The following is a 20,559-nucleotide window of genomic DNA, read 5'->3' on the forward strand; positions in this document are numbered from 1 at the left end:
AGGCGGCCTCCAACTCTGATCAGTCCACTGATGCTGTCATATTCAGGGGAAAGAGCACTAAGACGACTAGTTGAGCGGACAGAGTCACCGGCTTGGAGGGCTCGGACCTCCTCTGGGAAGCTGTCCTTCTGTGCAGAGCGAAGCAGCTGAGTCTCTGCCTCTAGACGCTCAGCAGCAGTGAAGGAGGTGGCAGCTGTCCCATGTAGAGATTGGTGAGTGGCCAGAGCCAGGTCCTCTAATGATGTGCTCTGTGCAGGATCTGGTAGATTTTGAGATATAGATGTGAAGCTACAGAAAGCAGTCTTTCTGAGTTCTTCACTGCCACAATCTGGGAACTCTGTTGGGGGTTTTGGCCAGGTGTCAGGAGTCTGTGTGAGAAAGTGTGGGCCCTGTGACCAGCGGCTGGAGATAGTGAGCTCTGACAGTGGTTTCCCTCTTGTGATGTCATCAGCTGGATTTTCATCAGAGTTCACATACCCCCACTGCTCTGAGGAGGTCAACTCCTGTATTTCACAAATCCGAGTCCCAACAAAAACTTTGTACCTACAGGAACTAGACTGGATCCACTGCAGCACTGTAGTAGAATCCGTCCACAGGTAGATAGAGTGCAGGGGTAATGAGAGTTCAGTCTGCAGAACTTTGGCTAGTTGGGCTCCTGTCAGCGCAGCACACAGCTCCAGTCGGGGAATCGACACCTGTTTCCGGGGTGCAACTCTTGAGCGTGCCATGATGAAGGAGGTGGAGATGTGTGCCTGTTGCTCTGTGGCTCTCAGATAGGCAACAGCCCCATAGGATCTCTCAGAGGCATCACAGAAGATGTGAACCTCGTTTGTAGCACCAGTGATGCTGTGCGGGCTGTAGCAGCGAGGGATGCTAATCTGCTGAAGATTAGACAGTTCTTCCTCCCATTCAATCCAGGACTGAAGCAGATTTCCTTCTATGGGCTCATCCCATCCTCTCTCTGTACTCCACAGGGCCTGCACAATGAGCTTTGCTCTTGTGGTATAAGGACAGATATAACCCAATGGGTCATACTGACTGGCTAGCACCTTATAAATATTGCGCAGCGTGACAGTTGTGTAGGACACTGGGCGATGCTTGTATCCCAGGACATCAGTTGGGCAGTGCCAGCTGAGACCCAATGTTGACTCCTGTGGATCAAGGCTGTTGAAGTTCAACCACAGTTCACAGCTTTCTGACCTGGCCGTACTGGGCAGATGGGCAACCACTTCAGGGAGGTTGCTGGCCCACTGTCTTATTTCAAATCCACCTTGGAGGAGTAATTCTCTCATCCTGTTGATGAGCAACTTGGCCTCTTGTGGGTCAGAGAGGGACTGCAGGCAGTTGTCAACATAAAAGGCTGTATGTACAGATTCATAGATGTCCTTATGAGTGTCTTGATGCTCCTTCACGTGTCTCTGAAGGGCAAATGTAGCACAGCAGGGGCTACACGTTGTCCCAAAGGGCAAGACTCTCCACTCATATACATCTGGGAGCCTCTCTGTTTCACCATCTCTCCACAGAAACCGTAGCAGGGGACAGTCTTCAGGGAGCAGGCGGATCTGGTGAAACATGGCCTTTATGTCTCCGCTCACTGCCACAGGATACTGACGGAAGCGGAGGAGTACACCCAGTAGTGTAGGCCCCAGTGGAGGGCCTGGCAGGAGGTAGTAATTTAGGACGGTGCCCTGGAACTCAAAAGAGCAATTAAAGACCACCCGAGCCTTGTTGTTATGGTGTACCATATGGTGTGGCACGTACCAAGATTCAGTAGAACTATGAATCTCTTCTGGAGTCAACTTCACCACATAACCAGAATCAACCAACTTCTTGATCTCCTGGTTGTATGTGTGTGCCAGGTCCGGACGTTTCATCAGCTTCCGCTCTGTGGACCTCAGCAGACCTTTAACTACTTCTGGAGGGACGTGCATCCGAGGGAAGTCCTTCTTCCTCAGCAGAGGAGTGGCATATCTCTCCACGCCATCTACAGACATCCTGATGGTCTTAGTCTCTAACATGGCTATGGCTTCTCTGTCCTCCTTTGAGCGTGTGACCTCCTTCTCAGGTCTGTGTATGGGAGCGTCTAGTTGCCACAGACGTTGAACGTCCTGATGCAGGGCCTCAGCAGGAGAAAGGCATGATATATTCAGGCAGTGCATGTCTCCCTGCTGTGTAGGCATACTACTGCTTGGACCTTGGATGGCCCACCCCAGCTTGGTGCAAACAGCGACAGGAGCACGGGCTGGGCCACGTCTGACTGGACGGACAGGAGTTATAAGGTGAGCATTGTCTGAACCGATTAACACAAGAGGCTGTATCTGCTTGAATCCCTCCAGCTGCACTTGCTGCAAGTGGTGATACTTCTCCTTCAAGAGCTCCACTGGACATGACTGTTCAGCTAGGCTGAGCTGTTGAGCAGTAAAGGCCTGTGTTATTTTATAACGCAGTTTTGGTTGGGCCTTCGGGGACACCTGGAATGAGACGTTGCCTCCCTTTATCTGGATCACATCTTGACGGATGGTGCGCAGAGATAGAGTTTCCTCTTCTGGTGATAAGCCTAATAACTTAACTGCAGCTGGGAGTATGATGGTTTTCTCTGAGCCGTCGTCGAGGAGAGCATACGTGTCTAGAGATTTCCTCTGATGGTGTAACTGAATGGGCACAACCTTGAGCATTACACGGCCAGAGTGTAATGCTCTGGCCGTGCATTACACTCTGGCATCACAGGATGCCAGAGTGTAATGCACTCTGGCATCCTGAGTGCATTACACTCAGGATGCCATGTATATATACATGTATACATGTATATATGTATACATATATACATATGTATACATATGTATACATATGTATATATGTATACATATATGTAAAATATATGTTACATATATTTAACATATATGTATACAAAAAATGTACACATTTTGCATTTTAGATTAAAAAAACACTTTGTCAGTATTTTTGGGACTGACAGGACCCAAAAATACTCTGCTGGTACTCACTGTTAGGATGTTAGGGTCCCGCCTTCTAGCCTCAGCCAGGTCATGAAGCACTAATAAGTGCTGTTCTCCACAGGTTGTGCACGGCTTCTTCAGAGTGCACTGTTCTGGAGTGTGTTTACGGCCGCAGCGCCAACATTTGGATTTATCCTTTAGCCAAGTGGCGACAGCTGTGAGGTCTAGCTTCTTAAAGTTTACACAGCCACTGAGGTAGTGTTCTGTTCCTTCACAGTATGGGCAATAGGGCTTAAACTTCTGTTTCTTCTTGGAAGGGGAAGAAGGACTCACAGTGTCTGCCTTAGTGTCTGTCTTTGGCTGTATTTGAGCAGGATCTGAGCCATAATATATGGATGCAGACTTACTCTGTGCTTTATATCCTGTGGGTGCTCTGAAGTTACTTCTCTCCAATCGTGGTCTGTCTGATGACTGAGGCTGAGTCGCTTGCCTGGATAGCTGAAGAACGTGGGACTTGCGTTCGAGCCATTCAGAGAGGTCATACATGTTGTATGTGCGGCTGCTACCAGTGCGTATAATGCCACGTGTGATACAGTACTCGATGAAACTATCTCTGTAACTAGGAGGGAGTTTAGTGAGTAACCTGTCTACATGTGAACCACACTGGAGCTCACTGGCTGCTACATCATCCATAGTACTGAGGAGACCTACAAGGCTAGACACTGCCAGGGAGAAATCTTCAAAGGCTTGAGGGTCACCAGCCTTAACAGGAGAGCAGTTAAGGATAGCACTGAGTTCACTCTGGATTAGTTGTCGAGGCTGTCCATATCTCTGCTCCAATGCTCGAATTGCACTAGTGTAGGGAGTGCGGTCGTGAATATAGCGCCTGGCAACTTGTAGAGCACATGGATGCTCTAAATGATCCAGCAGGATGTGATATTTATAATCCTCTGTGAGGTGTGCATGGGGCCCCAGTAGGCTGTCCAATCCTTTCTTCAACAGTGCAAATTCACTCTCTCGGCCTGATTTGAATGTTACCAGTCTAGGCTTTGGGATGCCGTATGACGATGCCACAATCATCTCCAACAGCTTTGGCTGGTTGACTTCTGCTGTTGAAGGTAGGGAGGCTGTTGACTGGTATTCAGCTGGAGGTGATGGATAGGCAGCAGAGTAATGTCTGGGAAAATCAGCAGGTGGAACTGCATAATGCTGGCTGTAGTTCTGCTGTGCTGCCGCTCTCTCTGGTGGCTGAAGCAGAGATGTAGCGGAGGCTGCAGCGAGGTTGTATGATGGTGCAGAGTGCAACTGGTTGGCGCAGCTTGGTAGCTGCGGATGTTGGTATCTCTGACTGTATAGAGACTGAGCTTGCTGTGGTTCAAGCTTCCCAAGCTGCATGGATTGTGATACTTGGATGTCAGGTTGTAGAGCAGGCTGTATCACATGGTTCACTCTAGGAGGCGGAGCTGGTAACGATGCTGGCTGGATCGCTGGATAAACCGGAGGGCCTCTTGGCTGTGGAACAGGTGAAGGTACAGACTGACCTACAGGCTGGAAGGCCGTGTTCATCCAAGGCTGGGACGCAGGTGGTGGCTGAAGCATATGCGGAGGTGCTGCAAGTACATCTGGCTGTGGAACTGGCCATGGTGCTGTCTGTACCCTGGGGCTTGCCTTTAGAGATGAGAAGGATGCAGCAGGTTCTACTGGTCTTAGTAGGTTCACAGGTGTTCTGTTGTCCTGCCTTGCTGGTGCCATTATGTTCAACTGATCCCCGGTGTGACTGCTGTATATATCCACACTGCTAGGATGTGGTAGGAATGCAGGAAGGGATTCTGCTCTACCATGTTGTTGAGCGTGACTGTGTGGTAGGAGAGGGCTGCATGACTTACATGTTCTCTCTAGTTGCTCCACACGCTTGGATAATGCACCACTGGTCTCCTTCATAGTGACTTGCATCTCATTCATTGCTTCTAAAACGCTGCCCCATACTGCCTCCATCTTGTCCCATCTTTGCTTCTTATCCTTATCAGGTTCTTCTGAGCTGCTGCTTGTTGACGACTCTGACTCCTCTGGATCAGGTAGGTCATGGTCATACTCTGCCAGATGTCCCGGAAGCTTCCTGCTCCTGCGTGGACGGGGACTATGCTTGTGACCTTTCTCCTGAGAAGCGTTGTCTTGTGAAGTTGCCATGTTGTTGATTCGACCAATGAGAATCCGGCTCGAAGGACCACTTGTAGAAGACTGTGTGCGTCTAAACAGGCGCTAAATCCAGATCTCTCGTCAATCGACTCTTCCTCGGTCAGAAGGACTAGGGCGACTCCAACGGTGCAGCTCAAAAGTTTATTGATGTTCGTATATGAGTGTGTATGTGTGTATGTGTGTGTGTGTGTGGTTATCTGAAACAGAAAACAATAAAGGTACATATTAATACCCATGCAAGCAAAACACAGATACACGTAGATACAGGACGAAAATGGCCTGCAGCACCACAGAAATCCACTGGAGGGCACTACAACACTACAAATGAACAGTCGGGTAAATGCAACAAACATACAAATGACAAAACCCGTCAGAACACATGGAATGAATGGTAATTCCCTCATATACTACTACAATAACAATATGTATCTGGTATAGTATAGTATAACAAGAGCTATCATAATTAAACGCCTCCATTGTCGGCAGCCAGAGAAACACGAGGATGCCATCACCTCCTGGGCCAACAACCGACACAAACACAAATATAGAACATGAAACTGCACACTTACATCATAAAAACGCACACAGGTTTCGTACACAAAGGACCCAAGATAGGTTGATAGTGGATGTCAGCGGATGCCACTTTCATGCCACCGAGCCACACAGTAGCACAGAAAAACAAAACTCAACTACGTGAAACAGAATCACAAAATGAACAGATGCATCTTGGGTAATGTAGTAAACTAAACTAACAGACGGACTTTTAACATATATGTATACAAAAAATGTACACATTTTGCATTTTAGATTAAAAAAACACTTTGTCTGCTACATCTGTTCTACACAGAACAGATTTCTTTAAGTGGCCGTTTCAGTTTTATCTGGTTCAAATACTGTAAAAACAAAACAGAAAAACTTTTACTAAGCGTCTTTTGCTATCCAGTTATTAATAATCTCTACACACGAGCAGAAAGCGCTGAGATCTTCACATTTTGACAGATGTTTTTTTTTTTTTATTTTGCTGCAGATGCACCCTTTACTAAATGATTAAACATTCACTAATGCTGATATTGCAGTTAAAAAAAATGTTTTATTATTTATTCAAAAGGGAATTGGATTGTTTATATGGATCTTGCAATGTCTGTAATATTGTACAAGAAAGAAAGGCTAAAGGTTCATTTAAAAATCTTCAGAATGTGCCATTTTTGTCATCGGATTAATCAATTATTCATCAGAATAATCGATAGATTAATCAATTAATAATATAATTATTAGTTGCAGACCTAATAAACAATATTAAGTAGAGAAATTAGCAGATTATGGCAAGACCATACATGGATAACCCACAACAAATATGATCAAACAAAACCAAAACCCAAACATGCCTGGATGTGACACAGGGTAGACTTTTCCTGGGTTATTATTTTTATATATTTGTTTTTTTTTCCCAAATAGCAATCATTCATTTCAGCAGGTGCTTTGATCTTTTCTTTTTTTTTTTCCAGTTTTCTGAAAGCTTGAATCACCTAACACATTCTGTTTGTTCCAGCTGCACAGAGGCAAAACTTCAGGAGTGTTTTATATTTCGTGTAGCTTTGTTACTCCAGGGTAGCCGTGTTTTTTTTCTCAGAGAGGTTTAGGAGTGTATCGGTGTGTGTTAATGCATCGGCTCTGTTTTGAAGCGTTCGTTCTCGACCTCCAGCTAGAGCAGCATGGCGCCTCCATCCATCTGCTGCTCAGGCGTCTGCCTCACAGATCCAGTAATGAGACGCTCCTGGGCCCGTTCCCATCAGACAGATGTTGACTGTAGCGACGCTCTGAGTCCCCATGCACCGGTTCCCGCTGCTAAGTCCCATCAACCACAGTCTATTTAAAGGAGGACTTTGATTGTTCCCCGGAGACTAAACGGGCTCATCCCGAGTCGGACCCCCGCGCCGTGTTTCCTCTCAGGTTAACTATAGGAACACCAAGTCTACAGGGGACCATAATGAGCCACTCATCATCACCATGGCAATAAGAAGCTGGAAAGGCTTTTTGTCAAACGTGGCTCAACAGCATCACCCACTGGACAACTAAGAATTGTTCAGTAATGAGGTTCATCACAGCTCAAAATTCTGAACAGACACCAGTTAAATTATTTACAGGTAAAATAAGTCACTCCAATACTTATTGGAACCTGATTTGTTATTGGCAGAATGTCATGGGAACAATTAGCAGCACCCTTGGTCTTGACACCTGCACTGGGATTCCTTAACTTCTTGGATTATAAAGCCAAATAGGGACAAAAAAAGAACAATGGATAAATACAGCCCTCGCCACAGCCAGGCGGGTCATATTAAGACACTGGAAGGATTAAGCTAACCACCTATATGGAATGGTTCATGACACTCTCAGAGACCACCCTGTTGTGACCGGCTCATCCACAAGATACACGGTCAGATAGAGGTGAATGAGAGCATGTGGGAACCTTTCTTAAAACTAGAGACGAAAGACTCAAATGCTACTGGTGCATATTAAAAGATGCAGTGTGTGTGTGTGTGGGGGGGGGTGGGTGTGTGTGTGTGTGGGTGTGTGTGTGTGTGTTGTTTTTTTATTTTATTTATTCACCTTTAAATCCAGCTGCTGGCTGAGGGAAAGGAAATTATGGGAGAGGTGTGTGTGCCTTACAGTATTCATACTGAACGTCAGATGCTGCATTCCACACAGATTTAGCTGAGAATTATTCTATTAGCTAACTTAGTTTATACCTGAAAGTTTTTTTAAAGCTGAATGAAGAGAAAACTGAAAGAATTGTCTCTGACCAGTTACGAGGCTGTAATGGCTGGTCTGAGAAATAATGCTGTTAGATTTTAGCAATATTTTTTATTGTTATTTTTTTAGCAATAGATTCTTAATGGAATTACAAATAATATTAGGTTTACATTAAATGACTGTGTTAGGATGGCCCTTAGCGGGAGGCTGAAATAGGAGTCTGGAGGCAGGGGTAGTGCAACCAACCAGGTGTTTTAATCTCCAACATTTAACAAAAATGACATTCCTGCTTACAGGGTCATGAGGTGTCGCAGCACCCGCACCTATTACTCCTATCATGTGGCCAACATGCAGGCTTTGTAATCCTGGGCGGCACCAATTAACACACTTCAAAAAAGACAGGGTAGAACAAACCACATATACACCAAACAACTTAACAAAACAACCAATCTTCAACACATAAATAACAAACATTCTTCATGGTTACATACTCATTTGCTATCTAAAACTACCCTCATATAAATATTAATTTATTCATCACTTCTAAAATGCCTCAGGCTTTGTTCCCCCTCTTCCATCTGCACTTGGTCTCTTCCGGAATCTTTATCAGGTGTTCAGGCCCCCGGGGACTCTTTTCGCCTGAACACCCTACAGAGGAACAGACAGAGGTAAGCCATAATCTACAAACATTTGTAATACATTTCATTTATATTATTCCCCCCAGGACACCCTCAATACCCACTGAGATGCCCTGCATAAAACACCCAATAAAATACTTCAATCTATTTGTACCCGTCTCATTATCATTTACACATAATTAAAGTGTTATCCTGACCAGTAATGAAGACCTTCATTACAGACGGACAACCAAATAGATGGATAGATGATGGACAAAAGTAATCCATGTTATAGCTGAAATATGTCACTTATATATATATTTTTTTTACATATTTGATGAAACAGACACAAAGTTATTACAGTACAGTATGAGACAGATAATTTGTTTAAAAAAAATCTAGCTCTTCTGCTTCTGTGGTCCTTCTGTCAGAAATGCTCCAGTCCAGACCAGAAATGACCACTCAGTCAGGAGGGTCTTGTTGCTGTTAATAATCCTCAGGTATACACTGCTCAAAGTCCTACATTAGCGCATTGAGCAGTTTTTGTATATCCTCACTCTTAATCAGTGGCTTTACTAACTAGTCTGAACATGTGATTGACAGCACTAAGACCCGCCTCCTGGTTCTGATTGGTTGTGTCTGACGGGGAGCAGAGCATTTCTGGGGATGGAAGTCGGTTCACAGGGAGCAGGCAGAAGAATGAAGAGTTTTTTCAAATTATCTGTCTCCGTTTACATTATCAGGACAGCAAAAAAACACAAAGTTGATTTGGTGGTTAGTTGCACTGTAAAGATTTAATAGTTGTAATGACTTCCTGAAGGCAGAGTGTTGTAAAGAGCAGGAGCTTCTTAGAGACAGAATCCCAATTTTAAGGTGTTTCATGGACAATGTGGACTTGTTTCTGATGTCAATCTTACAACCATTTTGGGTAAATACTTTATTCATACAAATGTAGCTCATTCATACGGAGCCCCTTAGGGAACATGGGGAAATTCTTTCTTTTGCAATAAGCTTTGCGTTCCCTCACAATATGCTTACTGCAATATCTAATTTGTATACAGTCACAAATGTCAATTTAAAATTTCCTCCATGTCTGCTATAGAGCTCCATACATTCATGTATGCTTGGGAAATTCTTTAATCTGCCATGGCAGCCATTCAATTGTGCAAAACGTCTGGGTGGACAAAGTGTCGCCTTCAAGGACAAAGTTCCTCCTCGGAGGTGCAGTTTCCGAGCCTCCGCCTCACAGAGTAGCCTTCCACCGCGGCTCTCCCACTCAGCTCCTTCAGACTAGCCAGAAACAATTAGCAAACACCTGGTGAAACTGCACATCTGCTGAGCTCTTTATACCAGCTGCTTCTTAATGCAACACCGATAAAAACATTGTTAAAGGGTTAATAGAGGAGCCATGTTGTGATGACTTTCTGAAGGCGGAGTTTCAGAAAGAGCAGGAGTTTTTAAAGAGACAGAGGCCAAATTTCAAGGCATTAAGTTAGGGAGTAATACTTCTTTTAAGTCATTTTTAATATATCATCTTCATATCAACTGGAGGCTTAGTTACTTGATTATGTTATAAAATGTCACCATGTGCCTAGAAAACCCAGAATACTGCCCCTTTAATACTCAGGTTTGTGTCGTTTCACATAAAATTACTTGGAAAATCTTTACAGTGATCAAAAAAGAAAAAAAAAAATCACCTTCCAACATTTTCCACAATGGAACTAGCCCACATAATGACACTGTATTGTGTGTATAGTCATTTTTTTTTAATGAAAATGTATCTGTATTAGCAGTAAATTACATTGACTGTGTAACCAAAATACAAACAGCTCAACACAGTAAACATGTTTGTAAAGGGTCATGAACCTGACTGATTTATTGGATCTATTACAGACAAAACTCCTCTGACAAACTGAGGAATGTTTCTGTGTTCATAATAAAGTCTCCATTTTCCACTGAACTCTTCTGCTTCAGTTCTTGTTCTCTGGAACACATCATAACCTGTGCAAAACAACACGAATAAAGCAAAAGTCCTTATTTTACATGACTGGGTTATCTCCCAGCCTGCTGCAGAGCAACATCAAAACACCGGGAAACAGACACAGGATCAGAATCCGACCCGAGAAATACTCTCTCTCCATCTCTTGACATTTGCTCTGCGACAAACGCGGCCTTCCTTTAAGGTGGAGCTCAGTGTCCGACGTCTTGTGCGCGTTTGTTAGTTGAGGAGTCTGATGATGGAGTTGATGTCTGTGGCTCTGAAGCCGGGGTTCCCCAGGTCCTTCAGCAGTCCGGCTTTATCCCTGGCGGCGTGGCGAGGCACCGACAGCTTGAAAGGCAACAGGAAGTTGTTGGCAGCTCGGAAGCTCTTGCCGACCGAGTAGATTTCGTGGATCAGGTCCTCCAGGCAGATGATGCCAGTTTTACCTGAAGGAGGAAGAAGAAAGTGGGTGAGGACTGAAACGTTGGAATGGTGGATCTATGCTGGGGAATTTGCAGAAAGAGCATCAATACTTGAAAGCAAGAACTTTAAGGGAAGCCAGAGCTTGTTTTATTTTATAGAACACAACAGAAGAATATATGAAGAGCAGGATTAGGGATGGACAGATCTCAAAATTTGGTCCGATACCGAGAGCCCATATTATTACTGCTGTTACGGCCAATATTTACTGATATATGCTTCCCCCTACGCTTTTGACACCATGAGAAAAACAACCACAGTGCTGATGATGCTTCTATATTTCTGTTAAACTCCTTGCAATCCTGCACAGAACCACCATCACTTGCTGCGTTTCCATTACAAATGTATGCAGAACTTTGTCAATATTAGGCTAATGTAGAAAAACCACAATTTTGCAGTTGAGGTGTTTCCATTAAATAAGAAACGCAATTAAAATCGCAAGTTTGTTCATGCAATAAATCGCTAAAAAGAAACATGCCATGGCATCACCCTTCAACTACTTCCTGTCGCCGTCGTCTTCTTCTTTGGTGGTTGCACCAATGTCAACAGTCGGTTGTTGACCACGTGACTTGTGTGATGAAAAAAGTGTTTCCAATGCAGTTTTGTGAAAACTAATTTTGATGCAGACGAAAAGCCACCTCATTGTAGCGACCAAACTTTACATAAAAAAACCTGAGATTTTTTTTGTAAGTAAATGCCATGTTTCCATTGAGCAAATTTATTTTCAAAATGTCAAATTGGGTGATGGTCAATGAAAATGCAGCTACTGTCACATGACCAGACAAATATAACATGACAAAAACCCTCCTCCTCCACAATCGGTTGTTAATAGTGGTCCAGTGGAACGACACAGACTGACATCGATGTTCATGCTGATGTATCGCGCTTCCCTAGACAGGACCGGTCAATAGGGAAGTCACAGTTGAGTCGTACCCATGTGCTCCTCGATGAGGGCGTTGTCAGTGAGGGGAACCCTCCTCCTGCCGATCCTGGTCTGGCCTCTCTTCAGAATCAGCTCGCGGACCGACTTCAAGTTGGGGAACCTGTTGGAAGGGTTCACCAGTGTTCACTCTGGCCCAGATGGAAACCCAGATGAAACCCAGGTCACAGCGCAGCGGCCAGGACGACTCACCCCCACGCCACGTACGGCTCCACCATCTTCATCATCTCCATGGAGGTCTTGTTTATCTTAATGAAGGTCCCGCTGAAGATCTTCCTCAGCCTCATCATCTGGATCACCTTCATCACTTTGGGGCTGATACCTTTGATCCTAACAGGACACAACAGCAGGGATTTAATAGAAGGCATAAAAGAATGAAGTATAGGTTATAATAATAATAAAATAATAATTAAGACGTCTCTGAGTTTCTTTACGTTTGAAGGAGTTAAATGCAAGACTTCTTAACACCTCTTAGTTTGGATCTGAGTATAATTCATATGGAATATAACTTAAGCCATGTCTGACCTGCAGATTTTCGTTTTTGTAACCCAAAGGAGAAAAACGTACAGCAGGATCATCGGGCAAGCAGTATAGCATTCCAGAGAAAATGAGAATTACAGATTATCCCTATTTAAATATGAATTTACAGGATTAGAAAATGAAGCTGATTTTAATAACGAAGAGAGTAAAGCTTAATAAAGTGTAGATTTGAGTTCATGTTTTATTGAGGAAAAAATGACAGCAGTACTGATGCATTTAGCTAAAAAAATGAAAGAAAAAAAAAGCCAATATATATAAAATTGACAGTTTTCATTTTGCAAGCTGACATGCCCTGCATCCACCAGATGGCAGCAGAGGACTAAAGATGCGTTCTTCTGCTGATAAAGGTGAAAGTTCATCAGAAATTATTAAAGGCCTGAACGTTTAACTAGTGATGGATGACAGTAAGACAGTATAAAAAGGAAGATGTCTTTATATACTAAAAATGAGTCAAAGCTTTGCCATGGTGACATCTAGTGGCAGACTGGAATTACAGCAGCCTTGTCATAATTTAACAAAAACACCAGAACCAAAGCCATGGTTTTAATCCCTACTGTATCTCATTTAATTTGCATATTCAAAAGCATCTTTGAATTTACTTAGAATTTATAAACATGTCTATTTCTGTAGAGCCACAAAAACTAATATTGAATATAAAACCTCCTGTTCATGGCTGGGATTCATCCATCACCCAAAGCAGATTTAGCACAGGGATTCCCAAACCTTTCTGCTCCATGACGCACATGGACGCCCTTAGCAAACCCACAGACAATGATACAAAATATGTAAAGTTATTAGAATGTTTTCCGTCACTTCTAAATACTATTCAATAATTATTATTACTGGCAGCCAATCAAAAAGATGAGCATGGCAAATATTTCAATAAATTACTTTAAATAAATTTTTTTTGATGACTGAAAATCATTGAATTTTAATGGGGAAAAAAAAGGATTAAATATTCATGACTAAAAAAACGGGTTGAGTTTGTTACTTTTGTATCTTCTGCCCATCTTTCTGAGGCTCCACTATCGCCCCCTGGTGGCCCCACTTTAAACAGCCGGTTTTAGCAGACAGACAAAGTTTAGTCTCCTCTCACTTCATGGACAACATTCTGAATATCTTTTCATATCACAAACCAGATCAAGTCTGCAGTGCAGAGTAGATTTTAGTGGGCGATCAAACAAACAGTAGAAAGACTGTAGAAAGACTACTAGAAAGACGTAGTGATGGGTCCTCATGTTTGTATTTTATTTGATGTTGAGAAAGCAGCGCAAACATGTATAAGGGCATAAGGGGCGGGGCTACAAACACAAGAGAGAGAGAAAAGAAAGAAAGAGAGAGACTTTAGTGTATAGCAAGCCGTGTTTCCCCTGTGTTAGTGGAGCAGAGCCACCTGTAGCTGTGGGAGTGGCTGTGACAGGACTCCAGACTGAGACATGAACAAAGCTGCAGTAGATGTTTTAGGTTTTGGTTTCTGTCCTTCCTGCTGGTTGGCACTTGTCTCGTTCGGTTGACTGGCATTTGATTCCGGAACGTTCCAGTAAAGCTCGGACAACCAGGTCAGACAGTTGAATTTAAATACAAAGCGAATCAGGAATAGATATCCAGTTCAGTAGATGGCTCTGATTGAAACATTGTACCGTTCTTATCCGCAGCCATGATATGATCCACGACGTAACCATTCAAACTGTGATGATTATTTCGATAGGAAAACCAACAGAAGTCATGTTCTGCTGCTCCGGTTAAAGATACAACTTTATGAATATTTCAGCATATTAACTCTGTGTTCTGCTCTATGTTCAGACTGACTGATAACAGAAAGAAGAACTGAAACTTTCACTTTGAAATAGCTACAATCCTTATTTCTAACAGCTGAGAATGTTGGGATTAAACCAAATATGTTTCAGTATTTATGGTATTATAAGCTTAAATCATGAGCACTGTTTTACATTGCTCTGTAGTGAGTAGTAGGATATGTAAATATGTGCTTATTTCCTTAGATGTGATAGTGGAGGATTTGTATTGGTAGCCAGAATGATTTTCCTTCCACAGCAGCCCAGCTCCAAGCCAGGACTTAAAACTATCCCACAGAGCGACGGTTCCTGTCGCTATCATCAAAAAGCAGAAGCAGCAGCAGTTTGTTTGACATCGATCTGATTGTGTTTGCCGATGCCAACGCCTTCGGTTAGTCAGAAGTGTGATGACCATCACCTGATGGCGGGGTGAACGGAAGCTAGTGTTGTCAGACAAAACAAGACATGATGTGGTCCTCCAGCATATGTTCAACCTCGTGAGTAAGATCAAGATAACATGCAGATGGTGGCGCAGCCTGCATGAAGACTGCAACGGCTCCCATTGGCTGCCATCTGAATCACATGATTGTTCAGCGACAAAAGGTAAAGCAGGAAGTACGATCCGGCTATTAAACAGGTACTGTACCTCATACCTATCCAGATAGGTATGGGGTTTTTCCTCCATTTTTAGACCTAAACTAGACATCAAACTAAATATAGTCTCAACTTATAAGTCCACACCAGGATGGAACAGTTTAGGGTTTTTCATAGTAGTTGAGTTTCATTTTATTGTGACTTTTTGTTTGTCTAATTCAGTTAACTTTAACTAGTTTTGAGAATGTGCTCTATAGTTTTCATCAGTTAAATATTTCGTTTTTATTAGTTGTAGTAGAAGTTTTAGTTTTTTTATACAGAATTCAAAACAGCCAAAGTATTGTGATTATGTATAAATTGACTGAGTAATGAATACTAAAGAGAAAATGTTTTCAATTATTGTTGAACAACCAACTGACGCTGGAGTTTTCTCCAAACTTTTGCCGTCGCCATTTTGAGGACTAGTGCAAACATAAACAAAGGATGTTGTAGCTATAATTTCAGTATGTTTTAGTTTTATAAACTGTTATGTTATAGTTTTTCCCCCATTAATTACCGTTTTTATTTATTTCGGGTCACAAAAATGTCTTTTCAATTTCAGTTTTTGTTATTTTGTTTATTGTAGTTAACTATAATAACCCTAGTTTGTTTAGTTATCCCATGTCTGAGAGGAAGTACTTACTCTCTGATGCGCACAGCAAAAGCCAGCTTGTTTTTTTCGGGCGGCAGAGGGGTCGGGGGCCTGCGCTCGTTCCTTCGGATGCGCGTCTCATCTCGGTGCTTTTTGTGGCTTTCTTTCAAGAAATCCTCCAAACGCTTGAACTTGAGTGGTTTGCCTTTCGTTACCTGGGAAACAGAACCATGCAGGTGAGTGGTACAGCTGTGGAAAGGAGAAGAAAGTAGTCCAATATTTACACCAACGTTAACTCATTTTTCAATTAGCCTCTAATTAAATAGCAATAGAAGAGCCGTTTATATAATTTGCTATTTATTAGCCAATGGGCTAGTCTCTGTTGAGATATTTTTCTGTATAACTTCATATACACAGTAGAACAAAGAGCTACACAGTGACGACTTCACAAGTAGGAAGCATCATAAAGCTGTGCAACTAAAACTTCACTATTGCAGATACAGCAGCTATACTGACTTTTAAAATTGACCTCAGGCGTCCATGTTTTAGTTGTTAGTGTTAGAAAAACTAAAATCTGATATCCTTCAACAAAACGCCTCTTCATAATTCCTTACCTTTGGCATTGCCAGCTAAAGAAAATCCCATCTCTGAACATATTCAGCATGCTAGTGTCAAACGTCTAGCAGCGCCTCGCTCTTTTATTCTCAGCCCTCAATATTTAGGCTCAAACAAATGAGTATCATTGAATAGTTATTTTGTAAATATCAAACATGTCTGAATTAGCTTGGTTAATGCCAGCCCCTTGTACTACGCCTTGCGGGGAAACGAGAGTCAAAGTTCTAAATAACTGGATCTGATTTTACCCAATCGCTAACGTTTGGCTGTGAGGTATATAAGGGGTGAGTCATGCTATGAAGCTTACTGGAAATGGAATGCTTCTCTAGCATTTAACCTAGCTACTTCATGACTATTAACGGACGCAACTAGAGAATTTTGCCAAACATCGTGGCGATTAAGGTCAAGACATCTTTGCCATCGCTGCCTCCACGCAACGATGGAGCAGAAAACAGTGAAGAAGAGCAGCCAACTTTCCGCTTGCTCTCACTTTAATTGTTCCATATTTGGAAGCGTGGCCAACATGGACTGAACGGCTTCGTTCACTTCCTCCACACAGGCAGATTAGAATTCTAAAAATCAAAGTCATTGTTCACAACTTCTCCTGTTCTCTGATTGGCCCGGTAGAAACATCTACTCAAGAAATCGAGCTCAATGGGAGAAATCCCAGACGGTTCACTGAAGGGAGATGAGAATCCAGAAGAATTGTGTACGAAGACAATGGTCAGGTCAGTAATATCAATTGTTTGACAAGCATACTTTACACGACTTTGCTCAATTCAAACACTGATATAGCTCCTTTAAGCCAGGAATCGGAGTCATCTCTCCACTCACCTTTCTTTTCTCTAGGAGCGCAAGTTTGGCTTGAGTGGCCTTGATGGCCTGGTATGTTTTCCTCTTCTTAAGAAGATACTCTGGAACTAGCTTGATCACCTTCTTTGACCTGGAATGATCAAAATACAAAAAAGTTAAATACAAAACAAGACGTTATTCCCTGTCACTGTTATCAGTTTATGTTTGTCATGCTTCTATTGGCTGACGTTTCTGCTCCAGTCATTTGATTGGTGAATGCCCTGTTACAGGAGAGCCTCTTCTTCCTGCCTCCACGCAAAGATGGCGCAGAAAACAGAGAACAGCAGCAGCCGAGCACACACAGACTTTCGTGAAAGTCTTCAAACCAGAGGAGCGTCTGATGGAGGAACGTCTGATGAAGGTAAAGTTAGACCTGTCTAACTTCTATTTGGAATTTCTGGATTAGTGATTATATCCAGTTTTTGCCTTGTACAAAAATAGTCGATTTAAACTGACATTTGTACTGGGCGTGGATGGACAGTGTACCAAGTTACTCTGTTTTTCACAATGTGAATGTATTTATAATTCTCATGAAGGTATATGCGCATCGTGTGGTCTGGAAAGTTTTATAACTTTGCTCGTTCATAGTATAACGTAGAGCTAATCCAATGTAAACTTGTCGTAACGTATTTCTTTAGCTAGAGGACTGCTTTTCTGATTCGAGCCCTCTCGTTCTCCTTTCTTTCCGAGAACCTTTACGTATAGTTAGGCACGTAGCGTTACTGGAACTATGTGACAATTTGTGCCATCTCAAAGTTATTACGCTGAGGAGTCGCGCTTCATAGTCAACGTGTTGCTCTGGAAATTTCACTCGGGTTGTTGGAGGAAGTTTTTAGCCTTCTCCCCTCTCTGCACACAGAGGCGGTGCAGAGACCAGTGGACAAGAGCTGGAGAAGTAAAACTCCTCAAAAAAGTGTGAAGAACATAAAGTAAAACATTGCTCTACTTTCTTGAGTTTTCAAGCCGAAGAAGCAGCTAACGGGATTGACAGCATCTAGTTTTTGATATGTATAGATTACTGTAGATGTCATCTGAGATTTTTATTGTGTAGCAGCTTCTTTAGCACAGTGTACCAACTCAGCAAGTTTGTGTAAGTCTATTTGTACTTTGCATGTGTAAATGTGTACCTTCCACACTTTAAAATTTCTCTGTGCTGACAGATAATGATGTTTGTAGTTTTAGTATAATGTTTAGCTGCACTGTCCCTGACAGAAAGTGGTTAAGATTTCAACTAGATTCATATCTTAGATGCTAACAAATAATCGTAGCTGGTTGCAGAGAAACAAGCTCAGGGTTCCCATTAGTCGTTATCGTGAGTTAAAATTTTCACAAAAGTAAAATGTTCCGTTTTTGTGGCGCATCTGTATCTTATCTTGAAGGGATATGTAAACGTTACCATAGCGACCAGAGTCAGAGCGTTAGGGCAGCGGTCGAGACGAGATGAGAGGAGTAGAGCTTATGAGTTTTAAGTCTGGTTCACATGGCAGGATTTAAGGACTGTCGAACAATTTTCCAAACCTCTGTGACCACAGAACCGATAAAAGTCCAACAGGTTCGATCGGTTCGTGTGTCCAGCCACACGGCAGGAGCAACACACCACAGAACCGATTCCACTCACCAACATCCCGATTCCAGAAGAAACTCTAGTAAAACCCCCAACATACCATGCGTGAATTTAGAATAATCAAACACGGATGACGATGTAGAAGCAGCAGTGATAGTTTGTGGCTCATTTTAAGCGATAAAAGACGAAACAAAAAGAAAAGGCGTTTGATAAAAGATGGCGGGAGCAGCTGCTCTATTTGCTGCACTATGATTTGGAGGTGAGTTGTGTTTTTTCGTAGTTAACATTTTTAACTGAATAAACATAACCACATATAATAAACATATATACAAATGACCTTTACATATAGTAATAAACATCTCCACATATCACCTCTGATGTCCACCGGACTCTCAGTTGCCATGTCAACGGTTTAGGATTCCCTCCGTTCTTACGTCACCGCACTTTCTGATTGGCTACCTATCACATTCAACAGGCTGCGTTCTGCTCCCAGTCAGGAAAAACCCGGCAGGCTGCGATAATCGGGCCAAGACAATGTACACACTACGTAACACACCGCACACTGCAGGACGTTGTAAGATTGTTGTAAAGGAAAAATCGGGGCAAAAAACCCCAAAAGGCTTTCAGTCCTTGCAAAGTTTGGAGCATGATAATCAAAATGGAATAAATGGATAATTGTGACAGAACAAAGAATGGTTTAGAGTTGGTTGATACATGGACAGATGAGATTCCCCGAGTTAACCCAGTGCAGCCCTTTACCACCATTAGTTTGTTGTGTTTTTAATAATAAAACGTGTTTATTATTATTAAGTCTAAGATACAAAAAACGGATTGAAAGTCGATTTATTCATTGCATCTTAATGTCTGTTTAGGGCTAAGATGGAACTGAACATGAAAATGGCCCTTTAAACCATTCAGTCAACCAGCAAAACAGACACAATCAAAACTGTCAGATGATTTATTACCCCGCGATAATAACTCAGAAATAGTCCAAATTAGGATGTATTTTTATTTCTTTCCTACTTACGGAAAGTTTCTGTTTATATCGTAGGTTTGTAGTGATATAAGATATAAAACTTCAGATATTTCACAACGAGATGTTAACATTCATGGAAAAAACTCACATAACCTTATATTAAAGCACAAAGTACGGCGGCCACCGTAAGAAAGGCTTACAGTATTCAATTATGCCGCATGAACTGATCAGTACAGTATTGCGAGGTAACGCAAAAGGAAAAAATGCCCCATGTCCCCTAGAGGGCTCCGTAGAAATGTCCCCAGATTTAGTCTTAGAAATCTGGTCACCTTAGTTTCACAAAATAAGATTTTTTGGTAACTACCCGAGCGACACAAATTATGCAACATTAGTCGCGATCACATTATAGCTAGTATATAGCGACATCAATTTATTTTCCTCACGATATTTACAAAATGTAGCATCCGAGCGGCATACGGTGCGGTTCAAAATTAGACGCTAAATTTACTGATTTTAAGCATCATCTAGCCATAAATAATTTTTTTTTTAAACACTTAGTCAAGGGAAATCTGTTCGTAAGGGCACAGAATAACGAAAACTTAAAACAGGACCCAGGATGGATTTAGATATAAAACACAACTAATACTTACTCGTTGTCGGCCATGCTTACATACCATTTGCTCCGGAAGCAAAATCCGGGGAACGTCTTCTTCTTCTTCTTTTTGTTTTATGGCGGTTGGCAAACAATTTGTAGGTGCATTACCGCCACCTTCCAGACTGGAGTATGAACCAGATGCAAACCCACTATAATCTTCCCATAATTCCTGTCCTCCTAAGAAAACTAAAAATGTTGCTGAACACTACATCCTCAGACGATTTTTGCAGCAAATTTCTAATATCTAATTTATTTTTGTTTCTATTTAACTCTCTGATTAACACCTCTCTTTCCTGATTATATTTATTACATTCTAGAAAAATATGCTGTATTGTTTCTGACTCACCACAATATCTACACAAACCTGTACTATGTTTGTTAATTATTTTCAGAGTACTATTTAACCCCGTATGCTCAAAT

At 42.2% G+C, this 20,559-nt stretch overlaps 1 protein-coding gene across 1 annotated transcript; it reads right to left on the reverse strand.

The window, feature by feature from the left end:
- Positions 1–10,262: 10,262 nt before the first annotated feature.
- Positions 10,263–20,251, reverse strand: rpl7l1 (ribosomal protein L7-like 1). The gene is made up of 6 exons (XM_032585650.1): positions 20,135–20,251; positions 16,927–17,035; positions 15,529–15,692; positions 12,112–12,249; positions 11,913–12,022; positions 10,263–10,945 (listed from the first exon to the last, which is right to left on the reverse strand). Exons 1-6 carry the CDS (start codon positions 20,146–20,148, stop codon positions 10,737–10,739), a joined length of 744 nt encoding a protein of 247 aa, XP_032441541.1. The 5' UTR covers positions 20,149–20,251; the 3' UTR covers positions 10,263–10,736.
- Positions 20,252–20,559: the final 308 nt, after the last annotated feature.

The sequence above is a fragment of the Xiphophorus hellerii genome, chromosome 15 (assembly GCF_003331165.1).
Source record: "Xiphophorus hellerii strain 12219 chromosome 15, Xiphophorus_hellerii-4.1, whole genome shotgun sequence".
Classification (NCBI taxonomy): Eukaryota; Metazoa; Chordata; class Actinopteri; order Cyprinodontiformes; family Poeciliidae; genus Xiphophorus; species Xiphophorus hellerii.

What these genes read in the sequence shown, in the direction of transcription:
- rpl7l1 (XM_032585650.1), bottom strand. An exon ending in CGCTCCTAGAGAAAAGAAAG is followed by an intron (nt 15,693 to 16,926) that starts GTGAGTGGAGAG and finishes TCTGTTTCCCAG; the next exon opens with GTAACGAAAGGCAAACCACT. An exon ending in GAGCCGTACGTGGCGTGGGG is followed by an intron (nt 12,023 to 12,111) that starts GTGAGTCGTCCT and finishes CCCTTCCAACAG; the next exon opens with GTTCCCCAACTTGAAGTCGG.